This window comes from Larus michahellis, chromosome 6 (genome assembly GCF_964199755.1).
Source record: "Larus michahellis chromosome 6, bLarMic1.1, whole genome shotgun sequence".
Classification (NCBI taxonomy): Eukaryota; Metazoa; Chordata; class Aves; order Charadriiformes; family Laridae; genus Larus; species Larus michahellis.
Window position 1 is genome coordinate 10984528 of NC_133901.1, and position 24551 is coordinate 11009078.

The 24551-nt window shown below is 39.8% G+C and overlaps 2 protein-coding genes across 6 annotated transcripts in view; both read right to left on the reverse strand.

Annotated features, from left to right (window-relative positions):
- Positions 1-19360, reverse strand: part of WDR33 (WD repeat domain 33) — a 71379-nt gene extending 52019 nt beyond the window's left edge. For all 5 annotated transcript variants that reach the window (XM_074592452.1, XM_074592448.1, XM_074592449.1 and 2 more), the window contains exons 1-2: positions 19217-19360; positions 1034-1250 (exon numbers count right to left, since the gene is read on the reverse strand). In XM_074592452.1, coding sequence (XP_074448553.1) covers positions 1034-1237 — 204 coding nt within the window. In that variant the 5' untranslated portion in view covers positions 1238-1250; positions 19217-19360. The remainder of the gene's footprint in view (positions 1-1033; positions 1251-19216) is intronic.
- A 1454-nt stretch (positions 19361-20814) lies between these two features.
- Positions 20815-24497, reverse strand: POLR2D (RNA polymerase II subunit D). The gene is made up of 4 exons (XM_074589980.1): positions 24330-24497; positions 22719-22899; positions 22169-22264; positions 20815-21416 (listed from the first exon to the last, which is right to left on the reverse strand). The coding sequence occupies exons 1-4, from the start codon at positions 24400-24402 to the stop codon at positions 21338-21340; spliced, it is 429 nt and encodes a 142-aa protein (XP_074446081.1). The 5' UTR covers positions 24403-24497; the 3' UTR covers positions 20815-21337.
- Between the last annotated feature and the right edge of the window lie 54 nt (positions 24498-24551).

The following is a 24551-nucleotide window of genomic DNA, read 5'->3' on the forward strand; positions in this document are numbered from 1 at the left end:
ATTCTGGTATATCCTAATTTTGGGTAAGCATCCAAAACATACAGATCTGACTTTTTTGTTTTGTTTTAATAAACAGAAGATTGAGGGTGCTTATTTCTGCCACAGTAAGAAAGGTCCTGAACTAATAAAATTATTTTTTTAGAATTAGTCCACTTATAATAAAATATTTTTGGGGGCGTTCCTGAAATATAAGAATATGTTTTAAATATTCGTTGTTTTAAGCAGATCTCAGAAGATAGATTTAAATCTACTATTAAGAAAACCTTCCAATCGTTAGCGCCTATGAGTACAAGCACTGGATACAGCAGATGGAATTAATTTCATCATGTTTTTGCAATGTTGCTGTTGAGGTTCCAACAATTTCTGTATTTACAGATTTGATTCTCTTGCTTCTGACCTAATAACCAGTACTTGTACAGTACATCCTGACCACAAAATTATATTTCTGAAGAGATTAATACCACCCCATCAGGAAAGCCAAATATGCATTTTTACAGAAATATAAAACTTCATTAAAGTTGTTTCTGTATCTATTAACTGTACAGAAAGGGATTTTCAGAGACCACAGTGCACAGCTGCAGTCTATTTAGTAAAATGATGAGAAAACACTTCTATGGTGCCCTGGTTTTGGAGAGGAAGAGGTAACAGTTTACTTCCCATTTAATGAAAATTTCTATTTTGAAAGAAAAATAAGAACAATTACATTATTTACAATAAGTTTTTATGTCCACTGAAAAGTCAGAACATCACATAAGGCAGCCAATTGTACTCCAAACTGGAATTCCAAGATAGAATGTAAAAACAAGTGTTTACACAAACTACAAAATCAGGTGTATATATGTGCAGGTTTATTACTAAGGACCAAAACCCCTTCTATTCATACTATACCAAATTTACAAGCATTTGCCACTTAGTTTGAAAATGCAGCAGTAGATCTGCCAGGTCCATAACTGCTCTATGGACACCAAAAAGCACAATCACAAGTTTCAGGAACGGAAAAGCTTTTTCAAACAAAACCAGAAGATTAACTAACCTCCAAATATTTAATTACAGAGGGATTGTAGTCTATGGTCTTCCGGTTCACAGCTTTTCTCATCCGCTTTCCATCAAAAGTAAGCTGTTGCATTGCTTGCTGCTGTGCAAAATCAGGTCTTTTGTAGAACAACTGCCGAGGCGCCTGGTGCTGGAACCTCGGCATATGGAAAAATCGGGGCGGGGAGCCGATTTCTGTGGCCATGGCTGTCTCCTTTCTGAAAGGCGGCAAAAAGTGAAACGCTACGTTACTACACAATAATGACAAAAGTCCCATATTAGTATCTCTACTAATTTAGGTTTACAAGGATGAATAACAACTTCATAAAGCACTGTTTATTGGGAAGAAATATTTGCAGGTTCTTCTGAACAATTATCATTCTTCCCCTGTGCAACATAACACTGACATTAAAGTGGTTAAGTACTTTGTTCTCTATCAAGAGGAATTCTGTATTGAAACAGATCGCTATAAAGTTTGCTTTACCATCCCTAAACTAGAACTGTGGGGGGAAAAAAATGTGCTCAGTAAAAACAGTATAAGTAAATGCAAGAAACAGTAAGACGCTTCAACAGAAGATGTTATTTCATATTCAATATACAACAGGAAACACCACATCAGTTACAAATTAATTTAACTACTGACAAGGAAAAAAGTTTTAAAGGGCTGCCTCAAAACCTTATTCTAGGACACCTGAAAATGAAATTACATTCCCTTTACATAACTTACAGTGAATACACCACAGACCACAATCTACCTGTAGGTATTGCTTTCAATTCCATTATCACAAAAATACATGGATTACATATTTATCAAGGTTTGATAAATGTAACTGAACATAACTTCCCCTCCAACAAGTCCCACTGAGAACATTAAGAAAATGTGAGGGGCGGGGAAAAAAATTTCAATATTCAGATTTTTTTTCTGACACAGGGAAATAAGTTCAAAACCTAATTTTTCAGTCTGTAAAATCCTTAAATAATGAGATCAACCACAGCAATCTCTCCATAGCTGAAAACTACAATATACACTGTCTTTATAGTATACACTAACTTCAGACTAAGTAGTGACACACTCTGAATCAGCAAAAGCTCAAACTTAACGTTCAACTTGTACTCCTGTCCCATCCTGAACTCCTAGTCTGACAAAAAAATTTAAATCAAAATAAACTGGCACTGTCATCAAGGGAATGCAAAAAGGCTGAGAAACCCTCCTTTGCACAAAGGCTGAAATGTATACACAGAGTGAAAAGTGCATTTAATAAAGAGAATGGAAATAAAACTGGTAGAATTTTAAAAAAGTCAAAATAATCCATTTGCAAATTCATGAATGTATTTTCCTATTAAAAGTACTCATATCCTCAATGTGAAAGAGTTGGAAAGTTATTTCAACTGTCAGTCTTAAAATTTTTTTTATTTGCTTTTTTGATCCCAATAATTGAAAAACATTTCCATTTTTTAAACAGCAAAATAAAGCTAAGATAGAAATGCTAGACATAAAAGAAGGTTTATAAGTAGTGCACAGTTTGATTCTCCTTAAGAGGCTCTTTATAACTCCAAGGAGCAGGTTGCTTTAAATATCAGAGTTTGTTGGCACAGGGCAGGGATTAACCTTCACAGGCTTTGCAAACCTAGGAGTCACACACTCCTTTCCACTGGTAACGGAAAGTGTGTCAGGCCAGCTACAAACGAGCCATCTCTGACACCTGGCTGTTAGCCACACCAACAACAGGGAAAAACCGAACCAGAGCCATTACAGCTACTCTCCATTCAACACAAACAAGTCTAAACTAAACCAGCATGTTTCCTCACATGAGGTAAGGACATTTAAGACCTTTGGCAGAAGTAGCACCTTTTATGAGACTAACACAAGGTATCAAAACTTTCTCATGCAGCAAGTATGCCAAGTACCCCTAACACTACCTCAGATGGCAGCTAACTGTTGTACAGAAAGTTTCAGGTGTTAATTCTCAAAGGTAAAATTAAAAGGATACTAGTGGTTTTACAGCAATTAAGAGAAAGCAGCTGCTTCAAATGAGCCAAGCAAGCTGGCATTAAACACGCAAGTTAATTTATAAAGTCTTTTTAGTGTAATTTTAAAGCTTATGCATTGCTCATGAAAATAAAAATAGAGAAAATTTCCAGTACTAATCTCTCTCAAGTCTACACCCCTATACCAACTAGTGCTTTAAACCAGATGGAAAAAGATATTTTTTCAGAGCCACACATCTATACTCTTTTATGAACAATGTAAAAATACATTTCAAGAACTAAGACCAAGACTGCAGACACAGATATATGCTGGGGCTTCCAAAAAGACTTTTGAATGTTTGCAAGATTACATTAAAATGCCTTTTTAGAGAAGCACTCCAAAGAACAAGTTAATTAATCTTTTATTCTCATCTTTCAGAAAATACAATCTCCTGAAGAAAATTTTTCAATTACAAACATAGGTAAATAACGCATTAGCTATGGCATGGATCAATTTAGATTGGAAACACCCAAAACTATAGCAAACACTTAAATATATTCACTTAATATACAATCAATATCAGCAAAAGCTACTGTTTAAAAGATGACCAAAGGCACAAACATGTTAATTACACCTCTCCACACCTACAGACCCTTCCAATTTCATGATTATGACAAGACAACATGAGACATCTCAACTACAACAACATGACAAGGAAAATGACACGGCATTAGGAAAATGATGGGTTTACATTCCGTTTATGTTCTAAGCTGTTTTGAGATCACTGCCTCTATCACAAAAAGCCTCCTACTTGCAATTACAAACTTTGGAAAAAGATTTTTGTTTACCCAGCTGCTCATGATCACTTTCTTCTAATAAGGCACCAAATATCATGCTTTTATTCATATAAGAATATAATATTGGCATAATATCCTTATGCCCAAGTCATGTTTGCATTCATTTTATATATATATACACACACACAAATAGATATATAAAATGAGTGTGTACCCACGCACATAGATGTACACATATACACACATGCAGAGTGAAGTTTCCAAACAAAGAAGCTTTAGAAATAAATGGTACAGGTTCAGTTATCAGACGAAACTGCAGCATTTATTTCCAAAGACCTCCACTCCAGTCAGTCAAACATACCCATTTAAGTTATCAGTATTCTACTTTTCTTTTGTTGGGATGAACCAATGCCTCAACAGGTTCTCCTTTAGATCTTTTGCATCAGTCAAAAAAAGGGTGTCTCAATTCAGTGCGTCTATAGCTAAAGCTCCTGCTATATTGGGAGAGGGAGCAGAAATATGCAAACAAATATTAGAGGACAATGTGTAACTCAGAAGAGTAACACTAAATTTCCTCTTTTAGACAAAGCACCAAACTTTGGGGGTTTTATGTGTTTTTTCCTTAATGCACGGAATTAGAAGCAGCAGCAGGATTTTTTCCAACATCAAGCATAGGCCAGCTCTTACTTTATTGTTTCTTGGATAGTAATGCTACCAATTAATTACTGTTCTCTTCTAGCTCATTATACCCTTATCACAATTTTAAATGTGAATTTTCATATGCCATTCTTTCCTGCATCCTTGTTGTTTGCAACATAAACATGACTTTTCAGAGGGCTGACTGTCAGTTTCCCCCTTTCTGTCCCCACGAATACCCCTTCAAAGCCGATAAGCTTTCACACGTTTGGGGATATACAAAGAATATATAATGAACTCACTGAGCAGAGATAAGGCCATCCAGAAACACTGGAAGATAAGTAACTGGGCCTACCTTTCAACAAAGATTACAAAAGAAAGCCTGGGAAATGCAATCAAATTGGGGAATAAATGAAGGCACATCTGACATGAAACTGAAGGCAGGAATGGGACCAGACGAACAAAAAAAACAAACCCAAAAACAAGTTAGAAGAAACACAGTAAGAGCTGGAGTAACTATAGGAGCAAAAACACTGAGGAGCAAGGTAAGTCAAGAGAAAGTGAATGACAAACCTGACAAATGGACATAGGTTAAAAAAAAATATATATAAAAAAAAATAATTTAGTTGAGAGAGACTTGAAACTGCACAACAGAACTCAAGGACCTTGTGATAGCACCCAAGACGTCCATTGCTGTTCCTTAACTGACAACAAATGCACTTGCAACAGAGCAAGCCTTTTACTCATTCCCAGCAGTGCCATAAGGATGGCAGGTTTAGTAATGCTATCGAATGATCAGAGGGACATAGCTACAGAACAGAGTTAAAAATAGGAAAGAAAAAAAAAAAAGGCACGACCTTATACCCAGGGCAGCATGGTGTCACAAGATAGATGGATTTGTCGGGTTTGTTTGCTTTTTAAAACAAGGTATTAGCATACAGTATTAACCCATTACAGAAAACGGTTACCATTTAGCTCCTACTCAAATATGGCTACAAAAATAACAGTTGCATTTCACTTAGTAACACTGTTATCATCTTATTTGGGAATGCCTGTTTCTTTAATAATCAAAATTGCAGTAAGTTTTGAAAACTGACAGATTTGGACTTCGCTGCCCAAAATCACACAATCAAAGCAATTCACACACAACTTCACTAAATCAAAATAAAATAAATTCGGCTACTCAAAATAAAAATAACCAAAACATCCTTCTACACTGGTTTAATCAGGTAAAGTTTGGAGAAAAGAGTCATGGCTTATATTAAATCCATAACTTCTTACAGATAGTTCAATACTAAAAGAAAAAAAAAAAAACCTGATTTACATATAAACTTGACAAATTTTATACTGTTTACCCAAAAAGTAAAGATCATTACTAATGAAGTGCAATAGCTGGTAACTAAAACGTGCTTGCCTATTTAGTAGTTATTTTTCTTTGAAGTGAAAGCAACTTGGGTGCCGTACATTAAGTAATAATCCAAATAGGCAAAAGAAAAGTAGGTTTCCAAATGGCAGAACAGGCGGCTTTTCTCCTAAGGAGTGCCAGTGACAGTTACACTGCAAACCCTACACTGCCCACTGTAACAGAACACACTGCGGCTTCAAAGACCAGCAAAAGGAAAAGAGGTGCTAAAAATTTCCTGAGTGTATCTGCATACTACTTCTTTAAATGCGTATTAGACAGTTAAACAAAGTATGTGGAGGCTTTAAAGCAAGCATTTTTACAGTGTAACAGAAACAGTGGAAATTGGTAGTGATTATTTGCATTGCAACAGCCCATCGGAGTCCAAAACAGGGTTCAAGACATTCAGTGAAAAAACACTATCGGAGAAGAATCACCTCAAATTTCCAAGGCAGAAAGATAAGAACACCAAAATGCAAAGTCAGCATAACAAGTTTATTGTTCAATACATCAGCAGCAAACGCCATCTGTCTTTGATTATACAAGCACCTTTACATCCACATTACAACATTTCTGTAAATTCAAAAATCTGATTGTAAAGAGCCACCTCTGAAAAAATGTGCCACTGCATTTTTTTAATTTGGATATTAAGAAATCTGTAAGCACATCTGAATAAACACACCTGTTCTGAAAAAAAAATTAATATTATTCCTTCCCCTCTTTTACAGAGTATCAACACTGAGTTCCAAAAAATTACTCCCTTCTTTCATCCTTTGGAAGAATGTGCATCTCTGCTCTGGAGACCAGCAGTAGATCCTTCCATGGCTTCCCCTTCCTGAAATATTCACACTAGGAACATTCAGGAAAGCTCTTTCTTGGTCTCATCATCCAGCCTTTTTCCTTACCTGGGAATTGTACCTCTTCCCAGTGCAAGAGAACTATATGGAAGGATATATTCCAGACATAAAATGTTCTATTTTTGCCACCTTCAACAATTTTTTCATGTTTTAGAAAAGAAAAAAAAGAAATAAACATGCATGTACACACATCGTTTCTCCACCACACAGGGACAGAGCCAGCCATCCTAGTTAAGGGCTGAGAACGGTGAGAGAGATAGACTTGCAGGCATTTACTGAAAGCATAAAATCACCAGGTAGGAAGTTACATACAAAAAAGGATTCCTCATTTTTGAAAACCAGGCAATCTTAAGTACCTGGTCTTCCCAATATTTTAAAACTGTCTTCTGCTCTTAAACTGAGCTTCTGCTCTATGTGGATGTCACCGTTTTTCTGAAGAAAAGATTGATCATATGTTTCCTTCACAATACATCAGATAATTCCACTCCGAAAACACAGAAAAATTGTGAAAAAGTTATACCGATTTGCTGATCTAGTGCAGAATATATTAATTTGACCAATTCCTTGAATTGCTTTGTGTTTCAATTTCCCATTGTACTGGAAAAACATTTAATCACATTTACAAAACAAGATCACCTAAAGTCTGAAAATTGTACATCTGCGTGAGGCACACAAGAGTTTCAAATAATTTCAAAGGTACTTTTTTTTAACAGTCCTTTTTTAGATCATAGATTTTGGACAGATAAAGCTGCTTCATCAAGAGTGCTACATCTAAACAAATTTAGTCCAGAAAGCTGCTATAGATCTTTCTTGATTTACTTTTCTATAACTAGATGATATATTTCCCACTAGTTATGAAAGATAATGGCTGTATTAAGCAGGAATATAAAACCAGTTAAAAAAAAACAACGCCAAAACATTCTCATCTTCAAAGCCACTCTGTGACCTGTCTTGACTTTGAGTTAACAGAACGCCACTTTTTGTAAAAACAGCATATGCCCTGGTGGTAAGGAAAGTTTGCATTGGTCAATGAGATGCAACAATGAAGTGCAAAGTTGCCCAACTTAGCCCTGTGGTCATGAAATATTTTTGTCAAAAGCAGACAAAAAACCTTGCAACGCTAGAAAAAAATTGCATACAGTTCTCATCCTTTGAGTATTTAAATATCTTACTTCCACTTTTTAATTACATCGGGCACAGCACCAGCATGTAGTTTTCTGCATTTCTGTATGCAGATCACCAGAAATTTTCTAGAAGACATGCAGACATGAGTATAGTAAGTTTAAACCTAAGAAAAATAAGACCGTTCTTACAATCTGAGAATAGACTCCTTAGTTACACACAGGTGCTGGAGGTCCTTAACACACCAAATCACAAAACTCAAGACAAAAATACTGACCTGTATAATACCAGACTGATACTAAACAACATTACTGCTCTCCGCAGCAAGCAGATTTCCCCAGGGCTCTACTGCTCTACTCCTCCCAACATACCTTAGGGCCCATTCTCTGTTGTTTTCTATTTGTGAACAAAACTTTCCTAGAAAAGGGTTTTAAATTCTGACTGTGCAAAGTGGAGTGAAAAGGATTTGTCAGCTTTCCCCATTCCAGTCATTCTATTCTGATAGAAAGAGGGGGGAGGGGAGGATCTCGAATCTCCTATGTCTTCATCAAAAACACAGAAACAGATACTTATATTCATCATTGGTTAAGTAAAATAAACTACTACATTGCCCAGAAGGTTCAATGACCTCTTCTTTGGAAACACTTCAAAGATTTTTGATTCATACACAGCCCTGAATCTACTATATTGGCATGATCCTAAAAATGCAAAAGTATGTTTTTCCCCCTTTAACTTCACTTCTGTACTTTCATTATGCCCAGTTTCACGATGAAGTTTAAACCTTCAGATATTTAACACAACCCAAACACATACACACACATAATACGGAGTCTGAAAAGATAGAACATGTAACATTTCTAACATATCTATCAAGAAAATAGCCGTCTTCACTGTACGGTGAGCAAGACCTGGCAAAATGTGATTACTTTGATGCAGGTTTTGATCCAAAGGGTTTATTCTCTACAGGAAGAGCAGCAGTGCTGACATTTAACTGACAAAGGCCCTACGCCTTTGAAGTTTCACCTACAAACACACTATGCCCAAGAACCTCTGAGCACACAGACAAATGAAGACATCTAAAAGCCCAAGGGAGAAAGCGATATTGGGGGGGAAAAAAACAAACTTCAAACAGCCACCCTGAAAGTCTCAGGTTACAGAGCCTGGGGGACAACCTTCAATAGTTGAGTCTACTTAGATGCACATAAATTACAGGCACATTTAACACTTTCTTCAAATTTTGGATTTCTAGTGCTAAATAAATACCTAATAGTCAAACAAATCTTAAACGTTCCTCATTTTATGCTCGAACTAAACATTTGACTCATTCCAAAGCAGACATTTACGGAAGACGGGTGCTTACGTAAATCACAGAAAAGTAAAAATACTTTAGTTCACAGGATGCAAGAGGCAGGTCCTGCTTTACCACTTCGGCCACAAGTAAACCAGCCTAGAACAATTCCCTTTCTGCAGATCACAAAAGCAACTTGTACAGCAGGTTTCTTGAAGCGTACTTCAAAACAAATACAGAAGCAATCAATTACTTCGAGGATGTCTGGCAGACTGCACCTAAACCTCAGTTAGAAGATGCACAGGATTTGGTCTGCCCCCATGATTTTGATAGTTTTGCTTCAAGTTAAAATTTACTTGCAGTATTTTAATAATTTTTCAATAATAAAACAGTATTCATCCTCCCTCTAAACAGCTAGTGTATTCCTTCATCTTGACTCCTGCTTAGCATTTGTCAAGACCTGCATTCAGTTTACAACCAACCTACACTGTCTTTTGCTACCGTGAGTCACTATGATAACCAATTCATCTTAACTGACTAAAATACATCCAGCTTGGTTTTCATGCTGAAGTGATGACTGATGCTGCCTGCCTTTAGAGCTACCATTGCGTCAGGAAACAAAACACATAACATAGGATGACAAATAAAAACAAACAAACAAAAAAAAAACCACCCACACACCAAGAAAGAAAAGCAGTTTAAAAGCAAAAAAGGCCTCTCATGCTAATTTAGGATGCTAATCCTAAGTATCAAGATACCTTTCTATCAGGACCTGCTGAACTAACACTAATCTGGGGGGCGGCGGGAAATCACTGCTGAATCTGCTTGGGATACTCCTAGTTTCACCCGATATGCAGTTGTTCTTATTTATGAGATCATATTGTCAGCTCATATTCAACTTGACTTTCACTGTAACTCTCAGGTCCTCTTCAGTGAGACTGCTATTCATTCAGCCAGTCTCTTTGCAGCTTGTACAAATCCATGAGGCTATGCCCAGACACGGAGAACTCTGCGCGTCTCCTTGCCAATCTTCAGAAGGTTTCTGCTGACCCACTCCTCAAGCATACCTAGGTCACTTACAAGTGCTACTGTTTAGGCACATAAACCCCAGATCACCAAACTATCATCATCTTTCCTCCTCAGCTCACTTATGATTGAACTGGAACTTCACTGGACTCTAGAGATAAATTATTATTTAGGAACTAAACCGAAGAAATGTGGCCATTTTGCTTTCATTTTCTATATGTGGCTTCTGGCAAGAGACAACTCCTTGGAAGAATTAAGCCCTCATTTGTAAAAAACACACAAACAGCAGGGGGTAAGGGGGAACACAAAGTGTCAAAAAATCCTACAAAAAAGTCTTCAGGGAACTTCATGATCAGTGGAAGGGAAAAAGGACTAGAAGGACTATAGCAGTTTGCAGGACTAAAGTAGGGAAACACAGCAACCAGGATCTTTGTTTCAGAAACAATCTACTGAGATTCTGATGATAAGGAGAAGAAAGTCTACACAATCTAACAGTTTGATTCTCTTCACACTATGGAACAGAAATATAAATTTTAATATATTAAACGAAGTTGAGCACCTGAGTCCCTAAGAGTTGCAAATCAATGCTGACGAGAAGATAGCAAAGTCTTTTTAGTAAGAGTTGTAATTTGTTATAAAGATTCACCTTTCACAACCTTTATCTATTGAATGCCTAACATACCCAGAACTCTTGCAACTTTTATGTAAAAGCAAATGTTGAAAGTATAAAAAGAGAAGAATTAAGAAAAATCTCTACTTTGTGACCTGTTTTTTTTTTCTTCCCCTTAGTGTTACCTGGGCCAGTTTTCTGACGAAGCAATGCTATTTGCCATACCAGTTTCTGGGTTAAATAAAGGTAGAATAGTGTCTTAAATTTCCATAACTAAGAAACTGAAGTCCACGAGGGGGAGCAGAAGGAAGGGAACTAGTGCTATCATGTGTGATCATGTGAAAAAATGTGCCTTTATGCAGTAAGTGTAAGAAGTTAAAACACCTCCACAACTAAAAGCAATGTTTTTCAGTAGTGATTAATAACATTTCAAAGATTCTTTTTCTACTTCTCTCTCCAAAAAGAGATTTTGTAGTTCAGTAGAACACTTCAAGACAAAATAACTTCTTTTTATTTAATTGCATATTTTAATGGTAAAAGCCATTGTAAAACGCATGGCTAACTCGCACCCAGAAGCGGAGGCTTTGTGTGACAGAGCCTTCATCTTCTGGACATATCAAGACTATTTACATACTTCATGTATTCAATAAAAGAAAAAATACTAAACACTTTTACAGACATACAGCAGAATAAATGCCATATAACATCCTACCCCACAGTATTTTCCTAGCAATACCCAAGGAGTTTTTTTTTCCTGAAGTGTTTTTGATTCAGTCTGGAAAAAAGACGTCTGAGGGGTGACCTTATCAACACTTATAAATACTTAAAGGGTGGGTGTCAGGAGGATGGGGCCAGGCTCTTTTCAGTGGTGCCCGGGGACAGGACAAGAGGCAATGGGCACAAACTTGAACATAGGAAGTTCCGCCTAAACATGAGGAGGAACTTCTTTACCCTGAGGGTGGCAGAGCACTGGAACAGGCTGCCCAGAGAGGTGGTGGAGTCTCCAACTCTGGAGACATTCAAAACCCGCCTGGACATGTTCCTGTGTAACCTGCTCTAGGTGACCCTGCTCTGGCAGGGGGGTTGGACTAGATGATCTCCAGAGGTCCCTTCCAACCCTATGATTCTATGATTCTTTTTTGATAAAAAGATGTAGCAGATGCACACAGAAAGATTTATCCAAGGCAGAGATTTGTTTCTTATCCTCAGCAAACCAAAACTCAAGTTTCTCAAGCAGTTAAATGAGCAGCTATGTTTATAGCAAAAGATGCAAATTAATACCTACAGTTGCTATGCCCAGACATAGCTAGTATAGAGACACCATTAAGCAAGAGTAGTGGAATTGGAGAGAACAATTCAAACCTTACGAAATCACACAATGCTGCTAAGCAAGTCTTATGGACCCTGCTAGAGAAATGCAAACCATACTTAACAATGCTCCCCATTATTGACTTTATGGTGAATCAGAGAAGTTTAAAAAAAAAACAAACAAAACAAAACAAAACAAAACCCCATCAACCAAACAAATACCCCCTAAATTAGGGGGGAGGGGAGGGGGGTAACAGAACTTCTAAATTACTTTGATCAAGTAGAGCTCTGATTGTAGATCATTTATGTGAACAAAGAATTCAAGAGTGTAGCTTCCCAACATCTGCTTCAGTTAAGATTTAAATGTCTACTGTAAATGTAAACTACTCTTTTGCCACAGTTTGGTGTGGAAGATCAATACACAACCTCTGTTTGCTACTGGTTAGGCTAAAAACTGTTTAATACTATGAGGAACAAACAATGTGAAAAAATAAACTATGATAACTATTCTAATTTTAAGATCTCAGTGTTTAAAAGTCTACATAATATCACTCAAGCAGTTTGTAAAGTTTTGTCAAGAAACACACTTATTTTAAAACATAGTCAATGTAGAGATTCTTCTATAGAAAAGAACTTTCAATACTATAACACTTTCTAAATTGATGGCTGATACACTACTGGCTCACACAACTGACAATTAATTAGACATACACTTGCTTTTAACTGGAATCACATACACAGCTCTTCCAGAATAAGTTTTCTGGCCTTTCCTTGTCAACCACAAGCCGTGCAAATGCCTGTACCACATTCAAGCTTCTTTACTGAAGCGCCTTCACATTTACTATTTAATACTGTTCAATAAAAGCATGTGTTCATCATCTCTACCAATACATTCTTCAGTAAAGGAAATTCAAGTTCACATACATCAACCCCGCACAAAGCTCTCCCAAGAGCTGGGGCTTAGCATAAGTTTCTCCCCAATTACAGAAAGAGTTAAGCTCTCCATGGGAATGACAATTCCGTAGAAGCGCATGTCACCAGAGAGCTTCAGTTTTGAAAACCAAGTTCTCCAAAGGTCTAAAATCCCTCGGCATTTCTTTCCTACTTCGTACTGCCTGCCTTGAGAACATCAGCAAGCTTTCCTGGCAAAAGCAGCAGTTCAATCAACAGTTCTAGGTCAGTATTTTGAGCTGGCAGCTGTGGTTTATTATATTAGTCAAGAGTCTACAAAAGATATTATTGGAAATAAATTTATTTATTAGGTTTAAATTTGCTGAGAAGACCAAAATATTTTCATCCACCAGTAGAAAAAGACTGCAAAACCTGTTTTGATGACTGACTCAATTATGAATTTAACTCCAAAGGGCATAATTTAGGAACAGTATGAACATCACAGAATGAACATATTATATTAACACTTACTCAGTCTGCAGTCCTCCTACTTGCAAATTTGGGCAATCTATAATTTGTCTTGTGATATAATCACAAAGTTTCACTAGTCTCTGCAAAGAAGTGTAATGATTTGCTTATTAGCTTGCCCAACAGGAGGAAAGGCATTTTTGAAGTTAACTGGCGATTTTTACTGGGGCTGGGGGAAGGAAGACAATGGTAGGAAGCACAACTGCTCATCAGGATCCCACAATTTAACTGCAACAATAGCTACCGAGCGAACTTCGGCATCGTGGGAAGAGGATTGCTGAGATCAAGTTCCATAATGACCAGAACCCAACCTAAAAAACTGCTGACATGAAAAAAAAGCAGTCCTGCCTTGACCCCAATTGTGTGTTCCTGTCCTACATTACCCTTCCCTTAAACCAGCCTGAGTATCTGGTGACCACACTAGCCATCCACCTAAGAAACTGCTCTGTGTTAAGATACCCCTTTTGCTAACATTAGTCAAAAGCCAGAGCAGCTTCTCAGCCAACTTACTGTGGAGCTCCAGGAATGTCTCTACTGACACAGGAGAAAAACACCAAATGACCAAAAGCAGGGGAAGTTACCACTTTGGGCTGTAATGACAGTTTAGATGACTGCAAATGTACACTGGGCAGGGTAGAGCTGCACCATTATGCGGTCATCAGGCTGTAAGTCAAGCACTTGCATCAGCTGGAGCTGCGGCACTACTTGTCCAACTCAAAGCACAGCTCCTGCCAGACTCAAACCTGCAGATGAATACTCATACACCCACGGTAAAATACCAATGACTCTGTTGCCAAACTGTTACCACTGTTTCATGTTCATAATGGACGTGAAAACTACACCAAACCCATAACATATTAGACTCATTATTATCCAGCCTCTGGCCTCCCTTTAGAAAAAGGACCATTAATATATTCTTTTGGATCATGTTTCTTTTGTTTTTGGGAAAATTATTTAAAGCAGCCCTCCAAAGTTTAAACCCAAGAAACATGGATTATTTCAAGTATCACTGTGCTCATCTTGAAGTATATAAAACACTAATACACAGAACTTACCAGTGTCAACACATCTACACTTATAATTGCAAAGTTGCTTTTGGCCTGTCCTGCCACACTGTTCAACTCAGGGCTACTCACTTTTGGGTAAAGTTACAGGTGAGTGACTAAGAGCAATCTAAACTCAAGCTTCATGACCAACCGCTTTGAATTAAAACTTGGTACTAAATAAACATGACCTTAAACATTTAGGGATGTATTTCATAAAGAGCTGATATATCTGCTACACTAAGAACAGAGCACATTGCCTCTCAGCACATGGTTATAGTCACTCAGTGCAGTGCAAGTCAATGCTACAGCAGAGAAGGATTGTTCCCATCTCCTCCTGTTTCCCTCGGCAGTTCCAGAACTAGTGTTTCTAAGACACAGGCCAAAACAGAAAACTGAGCAGATTAAAAACAAACACACACGGTACTTCTGCCCACAGAAAGGGCCCCCCCCATACAGCTGCCTGCCCCATTTTATGAACTCTAGTACCAAGAATATTATGATTTAAATTATTTAAAAGAACTAAAAAATCTAGGTTACATCAAGTTTACAACTCCACTGATAACATTTTCAAAAATTCAAAAGTTAATAGAATGTATTTCTTTGAACCAGCACATTTCATTTTGGTGAAGACTACATAACAGCAATGAGCTCATGACAAGCACGTCATTGTTCTTCATATCAAAACGTACTAATTAAAAGTAAACAGAAAATTAGAAGTGTTTAGATTTAACAACAGTGCATGGGAAAAAATCCTATTTAAATGAAAAATGAAATTGAAGATAAACTTTTAACTCCTTTTTTGATAGAAAAAAAATGCACCAGGGTTACTTCTTGCGGTATGTAGGTGTCCAGAGAGGAAGAGATGTTTTCATTTGTGTCTGAAGAATGCGAAAACCTGCTTATACTTTTTATATTCTATGTACATGCAGAACATCTCCATGTAATTGTTTGAAACAACACTTGTATACAACGCAAAAGTTTTATCAGCGTTCGTTAACAGCAAAGTTTAATACTGTAGAGCAAGTCTTTCTTCCTACAGCTGAGAGAAATTGTGATAAAAGCACAGACTCATGAAACTGCTTAGAAAAGAACTCCCAGTCCCTGGTAAGACTTCATTGCAACTTACTCAGTACAATCCATTACTATTAGACTTGGTACATTTTTCAATCCTTAAAGTATATTTACATGGATTTTCAGCACTAAAGATTATCTCCTAATATGGAAGCCGGCACTTATTCTTTCTGTTCAACAAGGTATCTTAATGAGCGTACATAGCTTCCTAGATAAACTGGGATCTGTCTATCATGGCCATTCTTGCTACACAGACTCATACTTATTCCATTTTGTAATTTGGTGCAGATGTAAACGGGGAATAATACCAGTCAGCTGAGTTTCCAAGTGTAAAATAATTTTGTCTCTAGTATCCCTCGACATTCAGAGAATGCCTTACAAATTGTAACTGTGATCACCCTAAGCAAATAAGAAGGAACTGTACCAAAAAAGCACAATGGCTCAAGGGAAAGTATCAAGTCAGTAGTAGATTTAAACTAATGTGTTCTGACTTGTGCTTAAGCTATTAAAGAGTACTACAGTTTTCATGTTTCTTTCTGGGTTGGTTTGTTTCGTTTTTTTTCCTTCTTTAAACCAAGTCCCCTTTAGACAAGGCAAAGAAGCTTGAAATAAAACCTTTTAAAATAAGCAAACAATGAAAGGCTGGAATACTTAGCCACTTTTCTAATTACAACCTGCACAAAAACACAGGCTTCTACTATGCTATAACACATTCAGGCCTTACCTTTTCCCACCACAAACTTTAATCTACATTACCGCAAACTGAAGAACAATTTTAATCAGTATTTCACGTCGCAGTACGTGCACTGTCTTTATACTAAACATGTTATCAAAAGTAATATTGCATAACATAAGAGAAACTAGCTTACTTTCTTTCCTGGTAAATATATACTTCATATCACATTTCCAGTTTCGCAACAGAATGATTGGTACAGCCAGCATGAATGTGGAGAGCTGGTTGAACCAGAAATGACATTCTATTAAACACTGAGTAGTTTTTTTTAAATACTAGAGAGCAAGAATGGATTGCTGGTAAGTTTAGCACCATTTTAAAAATATGGCATCATGGATGCTCTAAATTGAAGCGAAACAAACAATAAGAAAATACAAGCAACAAAGAATTATTTAGCTATCAAAAAGTCTACTTCTCTGCTCTTACTTTCAGAGATTCTCTGTAATAGAAGAAAACCAAGGTTATTTTAAGTTTTTAATCTTCTGAAAGCTCTTTACCATATCCCCACCCCACCATTAAGCTCTAACAACACTCTTTTTAACTAAGGTGTACATATGAATGACACTTCTTTGTTAACTATACCATCCAAACCTGCATATCTGTATTTTTACTTTGTATAAAACTTTCAATAAGAAAACGATACAGTATCTGGAATGAAAGCACAGCAAATAAAGACGAAATTTTGTAAAATTCATAAGCGCACTATAGATAAAGTTTTCAGATTGTTTTTACAACTTTCCTGCACAAAGACATGAGTAGTTTTCCAAATTGTAAGCTAGAGTAATATCTGGGCAAGGCTAAAGTTATTTTAATTTCAGTGTTAGTGAACCAACTATGGAAATTCCCTAGATATCAACCCCATGGCTAGCAAATTCAAAAAAGTGAAATACTTCGCGTGGAATCATCTCAGTAAAAAGTTAAACTGTACTCCTTTCATATCCCTACTCAACCAAAACTCTTTTCCACGACTTTTTTTTTTTTTTTCATGTGAGTCAGAGACTAAGACACCTCCTAGGGATTGGAACAAAACAGAAGCCTTCTCATCCCCTCCTCAGATCGAGGCCTCTCTTTGTTGCAGCCAAAGATGTCATTTCTAGAACCTCTGTCTCAAGTGCAATTTAGGATCACTACGTTACTACTTCCTGTGCTAACCTCTGCTGCTAACAGGAATACAAAACTGATGAGAAATTTTTAGTTCCAATGGTCCAAACAGTCTAATGTTTGCTGCTGCAAGGATTTGACGGAGCACCAAAACTTCAGGTAACAGTGACTGACAATTTAAAAGGTTTTAGCAGCTCTAGGAGTATTGAATTAAACATATGCTAGTTACTAGCACCTAACATTCTCTACAGCTCAAGGAGATTTGTTTTTTTGCCTGTCCTCCACTACTTATTTACCAAAAATGATGCTCCTAATATTATATCTGGTAGTTCCATACACTTCTGAAACAGCCAAATGCAGGAAGGTCGTGTAAAGCTTAACTTCTAAACTGTAGAGCAGTTGGGCAGAGAACTCCAAAAATGCTAACAGCAAAACAATCAAAGACAAGACAGATTTTTCTTACTGTGCTGAGAGTGTTTAAATGAGAAGTCTTTTAACTACATTTTCAGATCTTCCCATTAAAAATGCTACAGCACAACTGAACAAGGTGTTAAGAACCAGACTTTTAAAATGTTTTATGATTATATGGTCTTATATTAAGGATGATGGCAGAATATTGCAGCAAACTACTGAGAAATAAAAGTCAATTTAGTTAATAAAGAATTCAGGAAGAGGGAACCCCAAAATATTTTAACACGAATATGTTGTTTGCATACTATAAACTTTCTAACAAATATGTATGTAGTGCTGCCTTTCTTAAAGGAAGGATAAAACAATTTGAGTTAGGAAAAGTATAAAAGGATAAAAGTCTGTTGCAAGGAGAAGCATGAGGGACTAATGTCTACATAGGAAAACAGATGCCCAAATACCACTCACAAATTACTATTAAGGGTATAATGAGGTACAAAACCAGTACAGAACTACTTACCTATGACAACTTTTGTAAGGTAAACAGACATGCTCAAATGAGTACCAATATTTCAAAATATTGTATTTGAAGCCATACAGCTATCTACGCATAACAAAGCAGCCAACAGTCAGCTAGTGAGAAATAACATTCATCTTCAAGGAGGCACAAAGTTTAACCAGTTCTCTCAAACCGAATGCTAAAGTATTTTTTCGAATTTAACAGGTCACCTAGGTTTGCTACACATGCCGTAACGGTAGACTGGCGAGTCTCTATCAGTGGAATGTGCCACCCTATCATCATTAAATCCATCCACCCTTCCAGAATAAGCAAGGGTCTGCGACACATGGCTGTATCTAGCCGTAACGGCCAGGGTTTCCCAAGCCGCATCTTCAAGCGGTCACAACCCGATCTCCGCTCAAATCCAAGGCTGAGATAATAATATTGTAAAAAAAAAAAAAAAAAAAAAAAAAAAAAGTCGAAAAAGACAGGACTGATAGAGTCGGGCGAGGCCACCACCAGACAACTGCGCAGCAGGCAAATAAGGGGGCCACCTACCTGCTCTCACCCCAGCTCTGGCCACCACCTCAGCCCTCCAGCACACCCCACCCGTGGCCCGGCGCCGGGGAGCCGGGCCCTGCGCTCACCTCACCCGGCGGACGAGGCCTGGGCCCCGCACTCCCGAGGGCGTCCCAGCCCGGGCAGCCCGGCGGCCCCTCGCTGCAGCACCCACCCCGCGCCGCTGGCGGGCCGCGCGGGGGCCCAGCCTCTTCCCGGCCCGGGCCGCACGGCTTCTGGGCCGCGGCCTAAAAATGGCGGAGGCAGCCGCACTTCCCAGGCTGCCCAGCCCCGCGCCCGTCCCGCCAGCGGCCCAGCACCACACCGTACTCACCGTCCCGCCACTCTCTCGTACGCCAACTCCGCGCCCTGTCGCCCCGCCACTACGCCTGGTCCCGCCGGCCCCGGAAGCCGCCGCCGCCGCCTCACGAGCCCCCGCCGCGTCCGGCCGCCATCTTCCTTCCCCCACCAGCGACCGGGCGGCGCACGCGCCCTACGTCAGCACGCTCAGCAGCGCGAGCAGGTGGCCTCCCCCCCTCCAGCGGCCAGTGCGCAGGCGCGCGGGGCACGGCGCGCGCGTCTTCCGCGAGCCTCCCGCGTGCCGCGAGCTGCGCCTGCGCCGCCGGAACCCCTGCTCCCCCAGTAGGCGCCAAGCAGTGCGCGCATGCGCGCTGGGGGCCGGCGGGCCTGAGGGGATCGGCCGCCACGATGGTACAGCTAGGCTGCGGGGAGGCGCGCCCGGCCTCCCGCTCGCCTTTTCTTGCGGGAAAAGGATGACCAAAATTCAAGCCGTGGCGGGGAAGCTGCACCCACGGGCCTCCCCCCCCCGGGCCTGGGCTTTGGGCAGCAAGGCCTCTGCCGGCTCCAGCCTCTCCGAAACGGGTAGTACCGCTTCATGTTAATACTGCCCACGGTCAGCGCACAGCTACAACTGGATCGCACCTCGTGCAGTTCCCTTGGAATTCAGTTCCTCTTTCCTCGGCCTAATCACCAGGTATCGAAGCACAACAAGCAAGAACAATTAATCTCAGTGCTCATAATTATCTTTCTGTGGAGGATGGTGCAAATCTTCTGAGATCACTGTCATATCACTAAGTCTGTTACACACCCTGGGAGTCTTAGTTAGCTTACAAGTAGTCATGCTTACCAATTTTTATTTTACCCAGAAGTGTAGGTAAAGAGGTCTAAAGTGATGGGGTTCTTTGAATAAAAATGAGTTCTCATTAAGATATGAGAGCTTGTGTATTTAAAATACGAAAATGTCTTAAAGCTGCTCGAACAGAAACATTTTACAGGGCAAACCAAATTACAGTGGGAGCAGCTACTGGAAAGCAATTCTCGTATCACAAGGGGCCACAGAGCTCTATAAAATAAAAAATTTGCCACAACACCTTACTTTTTTCTTTAGTTATAATTATCCTGATCCAGTTAAAGTTACTGTGGTTAATTAGAAGGCATGTGTGGTTTATTGGCTTACAGGAGACATGATGCCACTAAAGCACAGAAATAAATGGTATTTGCAGTGAGGCACCGTGCCTCAGCTGAGGTAGCCCAAGCAGTTGTCATAAACCAGCTTAGTCCTTCCAGCATAGGAGCAACATTAAGTTTCCAGTAAGAGCTGAAATAATGCTGTATTTCTCTCCCTTTTGCAACACTGGTGAAACTCTTTATTTCTTTTCTGAAACGATACATAGGGTGGGTCCCTGCGATCACTTGGCAGAGAACAGGGGAGCAGGGAGGGAGATGCTGCCCAAAGGTTCTCTCATTATGACCATACTTAATAATGCCTCTGACTGACCTGTCCTAAATTGTAATTGTGTTACTAAGCACTTGGAGGCCCCAGATCTCCAACAGAGGTTAATAATCACAGGATCCGTTTATCAAAAAAGTCCTTGACCGTAATATGCACCTGATGTTTATCAAACACATGGCCGTAATTAGAAATCTTTTTATTTACACTAAACAAGAATAGAAAAGTATTGAAGATGTCAATAAATCCAGTCCTCATCACACAATTAAAAAAAAAAAAACAAAACAAAGCAAAAAAACCACGACAGAAATTGATGCCACCCACGACTAAACCTTCCAAGAGTCAAGAACAAGTTTCTCCATCTCTTTTAGAAGTTCACAAAAAAAAAAAAAAGTAGTCACAACAGAATCACATTGAAAATTCCCAAATCCAGGAGAGGGATTTGGAAGAAACAAATACTTGAGCCACTGGGAAAAGGCTTTTCAGGTTCTTCGGCTCTCACAATACAGGTGTCCTTACCAACAGACAGGTGGAACAAAGGAGGAGGACCACACTGCCCTCCAGCACCTGTGGGTGACACGGCGCTGGGGTACCCTGTATCCACAGCTCCCCTCGCACAGCAAGGAGCTGGGTTGGTCCAGAGGGCTGAGAAGCAGTCACAGTTCCCAGGTTTTTCTGCTCAGATGAAGGGGCTGAGGGTTAACCTTAGTACTGGAAGCTGCGTTTAGTCTGAATGTCATCAAGAATCTGCTGTAATTCCTCATCTTCAAATCGGCCCTCCAGGCTGCAAGATTAGGATAATGAGGGTACATTAAAGGTTTCAGAAATCATCTCCCCCCGGATCCATTTCAGACAGCCATAATTCTCTCCCATTGGTCTCAAAGCCAGCGTCACCCACCTGTATGGTACCATCAGGAACCGCCTGTAACATTACTGTACAAATATCACCCTAATCCCTGTGGGAGTGCCTCCTCTCTAAATGACAAAACTCCATCCTTCCCAGAACTATCTGCTGAATAATATCAAAATGTTTTATCAAACAGGCAAGGCAGGTGCAAGTTTAAAATAGACCTCTAAATGAAGTCTGTATAGCCTCATGCTCATAAGCCAGTCCAGTCTTGCTATGAAATCTTAGCATACAAGGAAGAAACTGTAATTCAGATGAGCATTTCATTCTCTCCTCTCCCTCAGGCCATGAGGTAACAAATCAAGATATGAAGAAGTTACTGCTCCCCTGTACTTTATCCACAAAACAGTTCATTACAGCAGCAATGTCATTTGTTTCAACAGAAAACAAACCCCCAAAACCCAACCAAGCACAGCTGGGTGGGCTAAGACTCCCAATTTAAGCTGTTTACACTTAATTAAGTAAGTGTTAGAAGTGTCATTAGGGACATGTACAAAGATTGCCTCGCTGTCGGATCAAGGGGTAGGTTTTCCATTAGCAGAGCTGGATTGGAGATGGCATCTGCCCATAGCTGGCTTCAGATCACAGGGAAGTATAAAGCAGTCCTTTTACGATCCGTAAATGCTCACCTGGGAATCAAGGCTTTCGCTTCCTCAGCCGTCTCAGGACACAGGTTAGCCAAACACGCCAGCTCAAACTTATGGAGCTTTTTCTGGAGCAGCAAACTGGAAGGAAAGGCAACAATTTGGTGAAATTAGAAGTAAGCCAGAAATATAAAAGGGCAAAACCCAAACCAAATAGCCTCCCACTCTGCTTTTGGCACCAAATTAAATGTTCTTTCAGGAAGAAAGACTAATTATATAACTGCACAGAGGAAAAAAGAAAAGTCACATCTGTTAACTCCACTTCTCCGGAATTACTCTATAAAGTCTAGAAAATCCTCCCATTAATTGCAACCAGCTGACATTTAAATACTGAAAACAAAGTGGTTCACAAGGCTTCACAAAGTACAACCCTCCACGAAGAATTACGATTAAACTTCTTGCCTCTTCAGAAAGACAAGATTCAGAATTATAGTACAAATCAGGAAACACCACTAAACCATACTTTCATAAAGCAACACCAGTATTACACACCAGCTTCTCCAGTACAGTCTTATACCCTGACTCTTCCACTCACCTTCGGACGCTGGCGATGGTTTCCCGGTTTTTGAAGCGGCTGAAGCGTGCTGTGTAGTTCAAGGTTTTCATGAAGACTTCTGAAAGCTCCTGCTCATCTTCTGCACTCTCGTTCTGTTGCTTACGGTGCTCAAGAAGCATATGTACTTCTGAATTTAGAAGAGTTTCCGCAGTTTCAAATTCTACATTTGAATGAGCGAACGTCAGCACAAAAAAGGTAAAGCGTGGATAAAGTCCACTTACAGGAGTTTTCTATCTAAATTTGTCTTTGGGCAATAAGGAAATGAGCAATGTGCTTCACTGTAATTGTGCAAGCCCTTTCACCAGTGATCGTGCAGCATGTCATACTATAAATGCCGATAAAAATGACACCATTTTGAGTGACAGTCCAATGTGTTTGTCTTTTTGACCACAGATTTTATATTTGCAGCCCTAGCCTTCTGATTTGTTACATTTTTGCAGTATGTTTCCTTCACCCATTTTTGGCAGAACTAAAGTAGTGTTTTAGAAAAAAAATATTTAGAACTGTAATGTTCGAAAAATTCAAAAGTGGTGCCTATGGTCTTTGGAAGCCTCCGAGTTCTTAAAATACACGTGGATGCTGCTGAACGTTTTTAAAAAGGCTTCATTTACTTGAAAGGTGAATTGACCCACTGAAATTTTATTATCAGAAAAAGGTTTTGACCAATCTTAACAGATTCCCCCACCCCTTTTTAGGCAACTCTTTTTATTTTTGTTCATCACCGCCATATTCATTGCAATAATAAGAAGGTCTTTCAACACCAGCAGTAGGAGCTGCTCAAAGCAGGAGGATCAGCCATAGCATCCCCATCAGCACTGTTTTATAAAACCAGTCGGGTATGGTGTGAGAAAGGGACTGGTGACCTTTATTTGCAACAGAGCGGTAAAGCAACTTGGGCTGAACATGGGTAAGCTGCAGATTTTAGCATAAATGCACCCAAAACCCAGTCATTTGGGACTATGCTTTTTGTTAAAAAATGAAGCACTATTATCCCCCCCCCCTTTTTTTTTTCCTCCTCTTCCAGAGCAGCTCTGAGGAATTAATACAGCTCTGGAATTTATACTGAATAGTTTTCTGGGGAAAAAAAAAAACAAACCAAAAACAGAGTGTTAGCGTCCCTAGTTACAACTCAGGCTCTGGACAGCTGGTTTCCTAAAAAGCCGCACTACCTTAATGTCAGGAAACATAAATAAAAAAATAATGGTTATATCAAAACCCAAGAATCTTTCCGCTATAACCTGATGTGAATTTTATTATTATTATTATTATTCCCGCGCACACGTCACGCTCCACATAAGAACAGCCACATCTTAGCCACCGCGGGCTCCTTCAACATAGGCGAACGGTTTATTATCCCAGATTTTTAACACCGGGGGCTCTGTACCCGGCGTGCCTGTGACCTGTGGGGCTGAGCAGCGCTGAGGGGACCGCTTCTCCCCTCAGGAACGGCGGCCACCTCTGAGGGAAGGAGAGCTCTCCTCAGCGTGGCGGCGGCCGCCCCTGAGGGAACGAGCGCTCCCCTCAGCGCTCCTTCCCTCAGAGGCGGCCGCCGCCGGCCTCCAATCACCCCCCGACCCCCTCGCCGCCTACCCTTGGGGAAGACGAGCTGCGAGGCGTCCTCCTCCACGTCCGCCGCCCGCGGGTCGCTGCCGCCCGCCGCCATCACCTCAGCCGCCGGCAGCGGAAGGCCCGGCCAGGCCGGAAGCGCGGCGCCACCTCAGCCCCGCCGCTGTGAGGAGGCGGGTCGGTCCCTCGTCTCCAGGAAACAACCAGAGGGCTCAAAACGGCGCTGGTGCGCCCTCACCGGGCCCG

Coding starts and splice junctions, on each gene's coding strand:
- POLR2D (XM_074589980.1), bottom strand. CDS start 24,402: ATGGCGGCGGGCGGCAGCGACCCGCGGGCGGCGGACGTGGAGGAGGAC. Junction 22,900..24,329: donor GCAGCTCGTCTTCCCCAAGG/GTAGGCGGCGAG, acceptor ATTCAAATGTAG/AATTTGAAACTGCGGAAACT. Junction 21,417..22,168: donor GCGAAAGCCTTGATTCCCAG/GTGAGCATTTAC, acceptor CTAATCTTGCAG/CCTGGAGGGCCGATTTGAAG.